Source organism: Artemia sp. Qi Xiang Cuo, chromosome 4, assembly GCF_049724085.1.
Source record: "Artemia sp. Qi Xiang Cuo chromosome 4, ASM4972408v1, whole genome shotgun sequence".
In the NCBI taxonomy this organism is placed as follows: Eukaryota; Metazoa; Arthropoda; class Branchiopoda; order Anostraca; family Artemiidae; genus Artemia; species Artemia sp. Qi Xiang Cuo.
The window spans coordinates 34,765,644-34,780,174 of NC_142797.1; the positions used below are offsets into that span (position 1 = coordinate 34,765,644).

Genomic DNA, 14,531 nt, shown 5'->3' on the forward strand with positions numbered 1-14,531 from the left:
CCAAACTATAGGTTTCAGGCAACAAGCACCTATGAAAGGCTAAGAAATCCAGCTCAGAAAAGTCAAAAGTAGCAATCCACCCATCCCAAATCATAGGTTTCATAGAACACACGCCTATGAAAGACTAAGAAATCCAGCTCAGAAAAGTCAAAAATAGCAAACTACATATCCCAAATCATCGGTTTCAGTCAACACACACCAACGAAAGACTAAGAAACCTAGCTCAGAAAAGTAAAAAATAGCAAACTATTCATCCCAAACTATTGGTTTCAGACAACATTCACCTACGAAATACTAGAAAACCTTAGCTCAGAAAAGCATGAAATAGCAAACTATACATCCCAAATCATAATTTTCTGACAACGCATACCTATGAAAGGCTAATAAATCCAGCTCAGAAAAGTCGAAAATAGCAAACTACACATCCCAAATCATAGGTTTCAGACACCACACACCTATGAAAGACTAAGAAATCCAACTCAGAAAAGTCAAAAATAGCAAACTACATATCCCAAATCATAAGTTTCACTCAACACACACCAACGTAAGGCTAAGAAACCTAGCTCATAAAAGCCTGAAATAGCAAACTTCTCATCCCAAACTATTGGTTTCAGACAACATTCACCTAGGAAATACTAGGAAACCTTAGCTCAGAAAAGCCTGAAGTAGCAAACTACACATCCCAAATCATAGGTTTCAGACAACACACATCAACGAAAGACGGGTGCTCGGGGAGAGCCTTTGAGGGTCTGTGGGTCCCTTGAGGGGCGGTGGTCCTTGGGGAGCTCGGGGGGGACCTTTGGGGACCGAGGGTGGGGCGTGGGGGGGCCGGGGATGGCATTGGGGGGTCTGGGTAGGCCTTTGGGGCGCCGGGAGGGTCTTTGGGTGCCTGGGGGACATTTTGCGACCGATGGAGGGCCTTTGGGACCCCGTTGGTCCTTTGGGAGCTCGATGTGCCTTTGGGGGGCCCGGGGATGGCATTTGGGGGTCTGGGTGGGCCTTTGGGGCGCCGGTGGCCCTTTGGGAGCTTGGGGGGCCTTTGAGTGTCCGGGGGGACAGTTGGGAGCCTGGGGGACATTTGGGGCCTGGGGATGGCCTTTGGGGGTCTGGGTGGGCCTTTGGGGGCGCCGGTGGCCCTTTGGGGGTTTGGGGGGCTTTGAGGACCGGAGGCTTCCTTCGGGGTTGGGGTAGGAGGATTGGAACCCTTTGGGGTTGGGTTAGAGGACCTCACAACACTGTTCAAATGAAACTTGTGTATTATAACGACCACAGAGTTTCACCATTAAATTCTCTTCTAAAATCTCTTCAAAAATCTTCTTTTAAAATGTCTCTATCTGTTTCGCCGAAATAGTTCCATAACCTGTCTAAAACGGTTTCGCCCAAATAATCCCTAAACGTAAATTCAGCGTGTTCCTTTGTTATTGGCATCTCTGCGCTAACGCATTTCAAATTAATATGAAACCTTTTAGATCGCTAAAACAATTCATCTCTAAGATGTTTCTTGAATAATTGTTTACATGGCCTTTTGTTATTAATATCCTTTGGAGTTATACCAGTATAACTGTTCACGAGTCAATGACTTTAATTATTTGGATCTAGTACTGGAGAAATGTTTCTAGGCGAAAATTTTTAAAGTCTGACAGATGATGTCATTGATTGATTGATCTGTCAAGAAAGGGGAAATTAATTTGTTGTTTCTAAGGGGAATTATTGATTCACGATAGGTGAATTGAGGTCGACAGCACAGGTGTTCTGACTCGTGACAGCACCACGTGGTTTATGGTTTTCTCAGTGAGAAAGTTCCTGTTTTTTCAAATTCTCACTGAGAAAACCATAAAACAGACATGAATTGCTGTTGACATCCATAAATGTGACAAATTCCTGTTTTTCAAATTCTCACTGACAAAAACCATAAAACATCCATAATTTGATGTTGACATCCGAGAAAAACATCAAATAAATCGAACAACACATAATTGAATCACATTGCATGCCCGTTATATACGAAATCTCAATGGCGAATTGTTATGTAACGGGGAAACCATATGTAAGCAGGCCTCTGATTGGCTGAGAAGGAGGATGTATCTAACTCGCTGATTGGCTGAAAAGGAAACACGTGATCTAACTGTTTCCGGGAATGTCATAACATTTGGTTTGAACAACAACATCAAATACTATTTCTTGACACCATGACATTCTCCTCGAGCATGTACATGACCAAAACAACAACAAATACTATTTCTGGACACCATGACATTCACGATCGATTACGCAATCAATTTCTCGGAAATTCACTTCCCCCTCGAGTCCTAGATCAATAACATTGTTCCCTTTAGAATTCAATGCGCATGTGCAACCTTCGCCCCGGAGTTATTACACATAGAAACATCAAATAAATCGACCTTGGAAAAAGAGGTCATTGACCCCATTAGCCACGTATTCTCCCTAATGACTCTATGCCCATATATGGAGCCCCGTCCGTATTCTATGCCCATATTTGGTGCCCCGTTCGGACCTCCTGACCCCTCTCTACTGTTTATATAGCCTATATTCCTCCTAATAAATGGAGGTCACGGGTTAAATCCACTTCCATGTTTATTTCATTGATCTTTCCTGAAAAGTTTGAAAATTAGAGCCTGAAAATGCAACTTTTGCGTCTTTAGGGCATCCCCCCTGAAAGAAGTGCATTAGAAAATAAAATTCCGTTTGAGTGGGCCTTCTCGCAATATTCAATGACTACTCGTTTGATAAGATTGTTCCTGGGAGGAAAATCAATAAAAACGCACCTGCATCCACCTTTCTGTGGAAATAACAAAGAAAATTTGCATTTCTGTTGGTATAGTTACTAGCTTGAAACCTCCGCCATCGTATTCCCATACACTTTGAATTTGAAGGTTTAATTTTCATCAAGACCGTGCCGTTTTTAGAGGTGCTTTTCCCTATTTTTAGAAATTATGCGATTGTTTTTAGGTCGTACCTTTAGATATGTAAATTACAAATAAATTAATTTTACGTATTTGGAATCAGCATAAAAAGCAGTCTTTATGTGTATGTATTGTTATTAAAATTCTGTTTTGATGCTTCAGTTCCTTCTTTACATTGAAAGGCTATTCTTCAAGGGTTGCCCTTTAATTATGAGCTGGTTTTGGAATTAGTTAGTTTTTTCTGAACTTGCTTGCAGCTTTGAATTGAAAAGAAATATGGGCATTTCTATATATCTTGCCAGTATGAGTAGCTTTTTTGCTTTGATCTCAGTTCTCTGAGGCCAAGGCACCTGAGACCAGAGAAGAAAAGGGCTAAAGCTCCTGGAACCCGAGAATCGAGAACTCATGCCAAAGAAATGAAGTTTGAGATGGAAGTGTTACTAATTTTTATACCTGTGTTTGTGACTTGTTGTTTTATTTTTGACCGCTCATAGCCAGCACTTATTAATTAATGAAAAATTAAAATTGATTGAGTTAGAGTTGCTATGTTTTTCTTCTATAGTTAAAAGAAATAAAAAAAATGACAAATTTACGAATTCCGTTTTGTAGGTGTCTGCCGTACTAGCTGATGATCCTATAATGCTAACAATTAAGCCAGGTGAACACGGGTCAACATATGGAGGGAATCCTCTAGCTAGTCGTGTTGCAATTGCCGCTTTAGAAGTTCTAAGGGTAAGTAGTTCATGATCTGTCTCTATGAGCTGTTTACTTGCCAAGTCAGCTAATCCTGCCCAACAAGACGTCGAGAAAAGTGGAAAGAAATTGACATTTCTGGCTTTGATTTTATTGCACCATCATCTTGTTAAAATATTTGGTTTTTAATTCTCTTATTAGTTTAAGTATAAAAATAAGTAAATTTAAAAAATTATTTGGTGGTTGAAATTTTTCTTGGGGGAGAAGGAAGGCGTTAACCTTTGTTATTAGTGCATTTCTTTTTTAAATACAAGGTTAAGAGTTAGTCAATTGCTTTGGTGATTAAATCGAAGTGAGTGAAAAATAGAGTTTATAGACTTGCCTTGTGGACGGTTCATGTAACGGTGTGTATTTAAGCAGTTTCGATTTGCTGCAATTTTTTTTTGTCAAGTTATCTACTATTAAAATGATTATTCGATGAATAAAATAATCGGTCAAGTTAGAAGATGTTTAATAAAGGCTTCTGCCAAAAACGCACGTTAGTTCTTTCTTAGAAAATATTTCGCTCTATTTTAATTGGATACTGTATCTATTTACTTGTGACTTTCTTCTTATTCATGGTCATGGCTAGATGGAAAATTGTATTGCTTTCAGAAAGAATATTATTGTCAGAGACAAACATGATATTCATGATTGAACAATTGGATATATCCAGGAATAGAGTAGTTAGGCTTCTTGAAAAACACATCTATAAAAATGAGTCTAAGTGAGTATGCACGACAATCCGGTGTTCTGCTTCGTGTTTCAGGTCTGTCCAAACAATAACATGAGAAGAATTAAATAAAAAGGAGACAAAGGCAAGAAAAGGGAGAAGAAATGAAATATTTACGAATGACTGTTTAAAATTGGCATACCGCTTTGAAATGAGTTATTCAATTTTCTTTTTTTATTGACTTAAAAATTCGCAAATGTTTGCATTTTGGACTGTATCCTAAACCTTAACCTAACTATGCTAATGGCAAGTGTACTGAGGGTTTAATGTTAAAACGATTCCACAAAGATTAACTATCGAAACATGAGCTCGCGAAGTCACTAATTATAATGAAAAGTCGTATTATTGGCTATTTTTATGAAGATTTAGCTTGTTATAAGCTCGTGTTATTTTTAACAGGTAAATTGAGCTTGCTCTAAAAATGAAATTCATTATTAACAGTGCTTCTACTATCCCTGAATTTTTTCCACTTTCCGTTTTTGCGTGGATTTCCCTGAAAGAAAAATGGGTTCCCTGAAATCTCCCAGAAATTTAACGGATAAAAAATGTTTTCATTTTGATGTCCTTGGTACTTTAACTTTTGGATATTTATGAACATTAATTTTTGAGATTTCAGAGAACCGAAATTTTATTCGTGAAAATTGGGGGAAATCCATGAGAACTTTGGAGATAATAGACGCACCAACCGGTATGCATAAGCTAAAATGAAAATAATTCACATTTTGACCGACTTTGATTTCTTTTGCAGGATGAGAAACTTGCTGAAAATTCAAGCAAAATGGGAGATATACTTAGAGGAGAACTGAGTGCATTGCCCAAGGACATTGTGAAGCTAGTTCGTGGCAAAGGACTATTAAATGCCATCGTTATTGCTCCACGTAAGATGAATTTCTAATTATTATGAGCAAATGAACCAACAAATCTTCATTGATTGCGTTTAAAAAAAATGATTGGGGATTGGAGGGGCTAGACGAATGCTTTTGCCCTGAAATCGTCTTATTAAAAATTACAGTTTTTAAAGGCTTTTCTGGTATTTTTGAAAGATGTGTGGAGGATCCTAGACTCTTTCCCAAATGTCGTCTCTGTTCGCAGATGCGTAGCATGCCAATTTCTGGTACAGCACAAGGTGAATGAATTTTAATGAATTTCAACGTCTCTTGATTTTGCCACAAAAATTTAAAGGACTTTATATCATACATTTAACTTGACATGTCTAATAGATGGACAGATAGGCTACTGAGCCAAAAAGACCTATGTCAGGTCGCTCAATAACACAACATAATAAAGTCTAGATGGGCTAAATTAATCCATACAAGGTCAGTTACTCAATTGCTGGAAAAATTTTACCGACTGGTATACCGTATTTATTATAATAAATACGGGTACACAGGTTGAAACAAGAGTGACGCATGGCAAAATGCATGGGAATTACATAATTTGGGCTATATATTTACACATTAAAGAGGGGTTGGGGGTAAAGTATAACCATTCGGTATTCGGTTGTGAATATATAAAGTCATCGCTCCCTTGTCGTACGGCATTTTGAACTTGACCTAATTCCAGTTAGGTGAAAACTTTACCTTAGTTTGGTGTTGTTTTTTTTTCATCTTTTATAATTTTTTTCAAATTTTATGCGTTCTTCAGGCTAGGAACTCCTCAGGGTGGCTGAGATTCCTGAGCTTCTCGCATTCTCCCAAAGTTTGTGCATACAAGATATTGAAAAATATCTTGAGAAAAATATCCCTTCTGGGACGCCTTAGTCTTCCATATTCACAAGCTCTGCGATTTTTAGTTAGGGCTCAATAGTTTTTAGACTGGCCGCAGGGAGACAAGAGATGAAGTTAATCTATAACCTTTTTTTCGGAGCTTTATTTCTTTTTTGCTCTGAGATGGAGAAACTTATTTTTGTTAATTATCAATTTTTTTTCAATTAAGGAGCCAAAATTCATCCCTCTGACAAATGTTGCGTCGTGTGTCTTGTTGTTGAAAACTCCGGAGGGTAGGAGGAGGTATAAAGAATTAGAAGTACGAGTTTATTTACGAATTTGTGCTCGAAGGAAAAAGCTGTGGCAGAATACCATTGTTCTAAATGATGACAGTGTTAAGGAGCAAGGACGACTCTCATCTTTTATTTTTAACAGAGTCAATCAAGGACGCTCAATGTTTTGAGCAAGAGCACAACTACTCTCAGGGGTGAAAAAATCAGATAAAGTGCAAGCTATATAATTATACGAAAAAAATTGTACCTGTTTAAACTTTTAGTTTAGACCTGGAAGAATGGAATGACATCCATCCTGCATGTCCTGTGGTATCGCAGTGGGTTTGGCCTTAGGTTGGTAATACGGGACCCAGAGATCGAACCTTGCTGTAGCAACACACTGCAGGGCCAACGCAGGGGCCTCAGTAGTCAAGAAGCACCGTTAATCCGATTACATTACATTATTCCATCCTACATTTCCTCGCTGTTTGTTCTGAAAATATGTTGTCAAATTGTAAACACTAAAAGATTAGTCTGAACAATAGAGTGAGAAGACAAATGAAAAGAGACAGAAAATGGACTGATGAATAATTTGTAATAGAGATAGTGTTACTATAGTCCAAATTTTTAGTCTACATCTGAAGTTTTTCAACGAGAAAGAAGACGGAAAGAAAGAAGTAAAGAAAGCATCATCTTAAGCAAAAAAAACGATTAAAATAACTTACATCTAAACAAATAATCTTTTATTGCCTGAAGGCGCTGAATGTGCAACTTTAAAAGCTCTTCAAAGCAACAAGACCGTAATATCATTACGATGTATCATGTATCGTATCAAATATGACCCGAGTGAATTTGAATTTAGTTGTGTGTAATTCCAATCAACAGACTTTTGTAGCTAGAAGTACTGAAAAACAGCAGAATAAGCTTTTATATGCATAGAATCAATATGATATTCTGTGCCACGTTCTTTTCTCCATAGTTAATGCAAGGTATACTTAATGCACCGTTCTTATATTGAGTAGTCCTGGTTTCATCCTGCATTTTCGCTATAAAACTTTGTTTGTTTTGATGTGTGTGTTTTTTTTGTTTTGTTTTTCTAGAGTTTTTATTTAACTCTTTCGGCTTAAATGTGAGGTAAAGTCATATTCTCAAATATTTTATCAATATTTCATCCACTTCCTGCAGTATGATTAAGCGGAAGTTTTGCATACTTGTTTGATTTCTACTAAAAAGTACATAACATTGGTACTTCCCCCTCTACGACCTTGACAACTTTACTGTTTCAACAGAAACCTAAATATGTAGCACCTCCAACCAGCCAATTCTGCTGCTAACTTTGTAGCAAAAAGGTAGCCATGTTGCACCTTGTTTGAGCTGGAAGTGTTCACTGAGCTGGAATATTCAGCGGGTGTTGTTGCTTGCAGAAAGTGCGCTCATCATCACTCCGACACCTTTCAAAATATGTACTAGTATGAAATAGTGGTTGAAAAATATAGGATATTCTTAGAAATTGCATATGTTGACATTTAAATAAGAAAGAAAATTCTAGAGATTCAACTTTTTTGTATTTTTGGTAGCTTATAGAACATAGTTTAATTGTATTGTAAGAAGAATTCAATGATATTCTCGAAATTCAATATAAATTTGGGGAAAGATCTCAAAAAGCGCAAAGATAGGAGAGAGATATTGATAATGGGTAACATATTTGGTTTTAGAGGTTACATTTCAAGGTTAGGGAAAAACACTTGTCTAAGGGGTTTTCTCCTATCGTAGTTTTAGAACTGACATATATTTTCATAAAGTTTGTGAAATGTTTGTCCAGTATTTGTTCACTGAGACGTAGGCAAGGCTCGGATTGAAGGGCTCCAACTGATCTTTGAGGAGGGTTTTACTCTAAAACCTATCAAATATTGAGAGAAGAAAAAGCCTTTCAAAGCTTCTAATAATACTGGAAGTTTCAAACTGCGATTGTTCCTATGTAAAGCATTGCTTGAGTATAAAAAAGAAAACAAAATTGTTCTTTCATATAGGGGTTGATATTTGAGGGATGTAGAGTTGATCAGGAGGGCTTCCAAGCATTGTCTCTTAAACTTATAAAATCTTTTGCATTTTTGTGAGTAGGATTAACAGTTCAAAAAGATTCGAAGGATTATTTAGGCTGGTATTGGTGCTCTTTTTTGAACCTGCAGTTTCACACAATGCAGTAGAAGAAAAAAAATACAAGAAAAAGCACGGAAACACCCAAAATATTAGTCAAACTGATTTGTTTACCTGAGCATTTTCACGTTGCTTCTTCTTCTACAATTTTTTCTGCACAGTGGTTGCTTTAATTGTGCACTTGTGTCTTTTTTTTGACAAAAGCAATTAAGCATATTTGAGCTAGTGGTCTTTAGTACTCCCCTTTTTTATTAAATCATCATGGAACTGTTCGATTTTTAAAACTATGTTCTACATCGTCAGATAGTAGTAAATATAGGTCTCATCCGATTATTGGTAGTGTTCCATGGTGCCAAGGTAAATGATTATTTCTTGCCTAAGTCTGGACCTGAAGAAGTGATAATGCAGGGTTCTTCACGTAGAGTTTTGCCATAATCAAAGGTTAAAGATCACCATGTTCTAAATTACTGTGTAAGAGTGTAGTCTTTTGGGTTTTGCATTGGATTATTTCTGTTTATGGTTGTGCATGTTTTTGTTTTTGTTTTTTGCCTCTTTCAAGGTTGTAAAGTTCAGCTAAGTTTCCAAAAGTCAGTTTTTGGAAATGGAATTTGATATACTGTAAAGTGGACTTGTGTTGCAAGTGTGCAGGTTTCACAAATATGAAGTGTGGAGTGAGATTTAGCCAAACGAAATATTATTTGGGTGTCAAGATGTTACAGCTGTCGTTTTTTACAGAAGCCATGACTGATATAAATCAAGACGGATAGGTTACAGTGCCCCTTCTTATATTAAATATAATTTATAAGCGCTAGGCAACGTGGAACACTGTTAATAAACATATATTTCAGATGTATAAAGGCCATCTTCGAAAAAGAATATTGTGTAGAATTAATAAAAATAAAAGAAAATGAATAATACAATGAAGTAATTCTAATAATATGCTGACAAATCGTGGAACTGTATCGGAGCTAAGCGGGCCCATACTTTGCCATGTGGATTAACTTCACTTAAAGCAAAAACAAGAATATATATGGTTGATTTTTGTTGTTTTTTTAGTCTAAGTTTTCAGTTCAATGTTGTGCGCTAATCGAGTTCGCACTGAAACCTGTAGAAATATTAAATTATGTTCTAGCTCTTAAACTTTATAATTATGTTAATATTTTTCCCTATTGAAATAAAAATTTAGGTTAACGGAATATCGATTTTGTTTGTGTATCTAAAGTGAATCCTTTAAAAGTAGTAGCCTAAAACTGTTTAAAAATACGATTGTTCGAAAAATTGTTAACGGCCTGTCACTAAAAGAGATTATAAATATATCATTTCCAGCGCAGTTGTACATTTTTCTCCTCCATCTAACTCTGTTCAAAATCTTGCTCTTTTTATATGACCTCTTCAATTCCATTCAAGGACTTCCTTTTTTTAATTACTGGCTGAACGATTACTCGGAAAATTGAAAGGAATTCTATCATGTTGAACAATAATTATTATTATTCAGAATGTATCTATACCAACGAAATGTTGCTTGGAAGTTAAAAACCTTGTGTAATTGTTGATTGTATTGCTATTTAAGGTGATATAAAGACAGGGATTTTGATTCAGGTAACCTGAGCAAATTAGTAGTTAAATTGGAAGGGACGGAACATAAGGCAAGTAGAAGGATTGGGGAGCAAAGGAAATATATTTTGTAGATTTTTTGAAAACTTGTTGCCATCGTGGAAGGGTTCCCCTCTAGCGGAAGGGCGCCATGCAAAAAGGCTAGGCAAATGTTGAGTTTGAGCAATCGGTTCTAGAATGCCCGAAAATCGAATCTGTTAATTATTTACTGCTCATATTTTAATTTTTTTTTTTATATGGCAAGGTTTTCAAACTTATTCGTCTCTAAGTGTAAGTGGCACTTAAATAAAATTATAAATGTTGGAAACTAAAGAAGTTAGTACCATTGAGAGGAGAGACGGTGCGATTTAAAAAAAAAATGTTGTTACAGGATAATGCTATGAATATTAAGAAATAAATTAACAAAAGAATCATAGGATTCCTTTGTTATTTTCTCCGATAAAAAATTATGTCTATAAGTCCTATCAAGTATATGTACGGAACCAGTTTTCTAGTTACAGTGTTATGGAATGCTGCTAATTTTTATCAATCTGTATAAATTTTTGGTGAATGATTTTTACAATGGTATATATAATATTTTTGTTTCTCCAGAGTACGATGCCTGGGAAGTATGTCTACGACTCCGCGATAATGGACTTTTGGCAAAGCCTACCCATGGTGACATCATTCGTTTCGCACCACCCTTGTGCATTAACGAAGCAGAAATGCGTGACTGCATAGAAATTATTAGAAATACAATTCTATCTTTCGTCAAATAGGCTAGTTTCAACCCTATATCTAGGATCAAATAAATGTGCATTAACTGGTGTGTTTATTTTAATATTTCTTTTTATTGTTTTTTTTTTTTTTTTTTTTTTAGTGTACTATTTTGCAATGACATAACAAGTGTGAAATACAGGCTCTGATTTCTTTCGGTTTTTAAATTTTTTAAATTTTATGATTATGTTTCTGGTAAACTTAAAATAAATTTTCCCTTCGTTATCTTAAGTGAAGTTAATCAAATTAGCTGCGAAATGACCTTTCTTGTAATGATTTAATCTTGAAGACTATTTATTGCTGATTTGATTAGTCAGATACGAAGTTTTTTTGGATTGCTTCTTCTATTTTGTATAAGAACATAAAACTGAAAGTACCACAGCTACCTCTATTTATTGAGAAAGTTGAAAAGTTCATTCGGGTGCTTTGAATCTTGTGTTGCTTTTAATCTCGTGAAGAAGAAACTCATGAATAAGAGACTTTATAAGCTATACCGAAATCTTGAAGTACTATTTTAGTTAAGTTCTAAAGTATCAGTATGTGCTCTTCGTCTTGTGCTAACTTTTCTTTTGTCATCTCTATGTAACGTCTGTGAATAACCATACATGTACCTAGGGACGGTTTGGGACATTTTGCAAGATTGTTAAGAATGGCCTGCTTCGAAAGTAGAAAATGTGGGGCCTAAAAATGGACTCTTTCAAGCGTCTAGCTAGCACCTCTTCTATATTGTTTTTTCATTATCTCCCTAAACAATAAACTTGTGTTGCATCTTTCTATCTAACTATCGTGATATTTGTAAGTGTGTTCTGTTTCAATTTTATCAGTTATTGCCTCTTACAACTTGAGAATAAGTTAAAACACGGTCATATTTTAATAAAGTTCAGTTTAGTTATTTACCCTTTCCCAGTATTATTTTTTACCGTCCATTTTATGTTTTTTTTTATTATTATTTGTTTGGTTTTTTCGATACTATTCAAAACATTGTGGATGCAAGCTGTGATAGTTTCTTTATTCTTTGGTTTTTGACTTTTTTTTAAGGATTAATCAAAGACAGTATAAGAGAAATGTGTAAAGAACAAACATAATGTGTGTGCCTTGAACAAATATACTTAGAGCGCTTCCTTGAATACGTTACTCGTACAATATCTTGGTCTCTTCTATCTTAGATTGGAACGTTAAGGATTTTCTTATCCATGAAACTATGCCAGTTATGTTGACATTGGCAAACAGATTGTATCCATTCTTCTTAAATTCGAATTACCGTATTCTTTTCGTTTAATATTGATTATGTGCCAAAAAATGTATTTTCCGTCAGGTTAGAAACTTCTCTTTCTGAAAGTCAAAAGTTTTTGGCCCGACTGTTAGAAACAATTGTGATTTAAAACTAAAGTGCCATTTGATAAAGACATCCTGGTGAAAAATCAGCTATCTAAGTGTTTTTCTAATTTTGCTACGGAATCTGTGACATTTTTTTTCTTCTTTTAAGTTGTACCTAATTAACATAAAACCCATATACATTCCAAGTCTCATGGACTTTATTCGTCCTGTTTTTACCTTAAAAATCTTTTGAACTTATTAGTACCTTAGGTTATTAGTGCGAGCATTTTATTTGTTTACCTGGTTCCGCAGCTAAATATCCTAGGCAATTCAATCTTGAAAAAATCACAGTGACATATTTCAAACAATATCATAGCTACAAGAATTAAGCTTCGTCGGCTCTAAGACGACCCTAGCATCATTATATCAACTTTCTTCTATCAGTCACACATATTTTTCCTCTTTTTTTATCATGATTCTTGGCAGTTAGATAATTACCAGCCGTATAGGAGATCATCCCTCACAATAGACAAAAATTATTAAGGATTAATACATAAAGATCACAGTGGTATTGCACTTACGTTCTGTAAAAGGTGGTGAGAACCCTGAAGAAAAAAAAATGGAGCTGTTATTGAGATCTGGATCTAAAGTTATCAACCCTTTTACTCCATACCGGTGCCTAAACTAAGAATATTACGAACAAACTATAGGAAATACATTGCAATCGAAGTAACTTTTTAGAAAATGCTAAAAAAAGAAGTCTCGGGTTTTTGCCCTGTAGATACTTGTTATCGTTTGAATCAAAATCAGTAATATTTTATCTTTTTTTAATTTTCTCTGGTTTTTGTTTTGTGGACTTTCTCATTTTTATCTCTATAATTGAGTTAGAACACTGAAATATTTAATTTCCAATTACTGATGCTGTCCTTCAGTCTTACGCTTAGTTGATGAAAAACCCACTAGATGAGTAGCACTATAACGCATTCTCGTAAAATAGTCAAATTCTTCCTTGGGACTTTGTCGTGACGGGATAAGGGGTATCCTTTCACAGCTTTTAACCTTTTGGTTAGGTCCCATCAGTATGCTCAGAAAGTTTCAAGATTTGCAGTGTGCGCCTTTACAGGGGTATATTATATCACAATTTTTTTTAATTACAAGTGAAATTGCATTTATAAAAATCGACAGCATGTTTTAAACAGCGGTAAATCGTACATTGTAGAAATCGTTTAACTGTTATTTAGTTAATTGTAAGAAAAATGAATCCTACTTCAGTCACTTTTGGTAGGGCTTTCATTTTAATCTCTGGAAAAATAATTGAGTTATAACACTGAAATATTTAAATTCCAATTACTGATGCTGTCCTTTACTCTTACGCTTAGTGGATGAAAAACCCATTAGATGAGTAGCACTATAACGCATTCTCGTAAAATAGTCAAATTCTTCCGTGGGTCTTTGTCGTGACGGGATAAGGGGTATCGTTTCATATATATATATATATATATATATATATATATATATATATATATATATATATATATATATATATATATATATATATATATATATATATATATATATATATATATATATATATATATATATATATATATATATATATATATATATATATGTATATATATATATATATATATATATATATATATATATATATATATATATATATATATATATATATATATATATATATATATATATATATATATATATATATATATATATAATATATATATATATATATATATATATAAAAGAATAAATATTCAATGATTTTTTTTGGGAATATTAGTATAACCAAATTTGCAGAATTTTAGAAAAGTATCGTTTCACAGCTTTTAACCTTTTGGTTAGGTCCCGCTCAGAAAGAAAAGACTATGGCTTGACTGAAGATTGTTTAATTGAAAGACCCGATACTATCAAGATCTTGGTATTTTTTCATTTATAGCTCATATCATTTGCACAAAGTTTGCTGATGTTGTTAGTGTACTACTTACTATTTGTTACTTATTTAACATTTTTCCAAAAGTATTATGTTTTGATTTATTAATGGTTATAGGTATTATTGATCTTGGTTACAGTTTGTTGGTTTGTCGTACGAAAGATAGTAAAAATAAATATAACACTTGTGTTTTGTTTAATCCTAATAGTAGAGGGCAATGGTGTTCACCGTTTTGCATACGGGCTGTATATAGCTCGTGAAGCCTATAACTGAAGCCCATGAAGCAAGTTAGACTAGCAATTTATTTGTTAGTTTTTTTTTAGTAACTGTCTGTTGGACCAGGCATGTATACTTGAATTCATC

At 34.6% G+C, this 14,531-nt stretch overlaps 1 protein-coding gene across 1 annotated transcript in view; it reads left to right on the plus strand.

The window, feature by feature from the left end:
- The window catches only part of Oat (Ornithine aminotransferase precursor), a 164,276-nt gene extending 152,276 nt beyond the window's left edge, over positions 1–12,000 (plus strand). Inside the window, exons 6-8 of the mRNA XM_089088252.1 lie at positions 3,534–3,656; positions 5,138–5,267; positions 10,730–12,000. Coding sequence (XP_088944378.1) covers positions 3,534–3,656; positions 5,138–5,267; positions 10,730–10,896 — 420 coding nt within the window. The 3' untranslated portion in view covers positions 10,897–12,000. The remainder of the gene's footprint in view (positions 1–3,533; positions 3,657–5,137; positions 5,268–10,729) is intronic.
- The last annotated feature ends 2,531 nt before the right edge of the window (positions 12,001–14,531 follow it).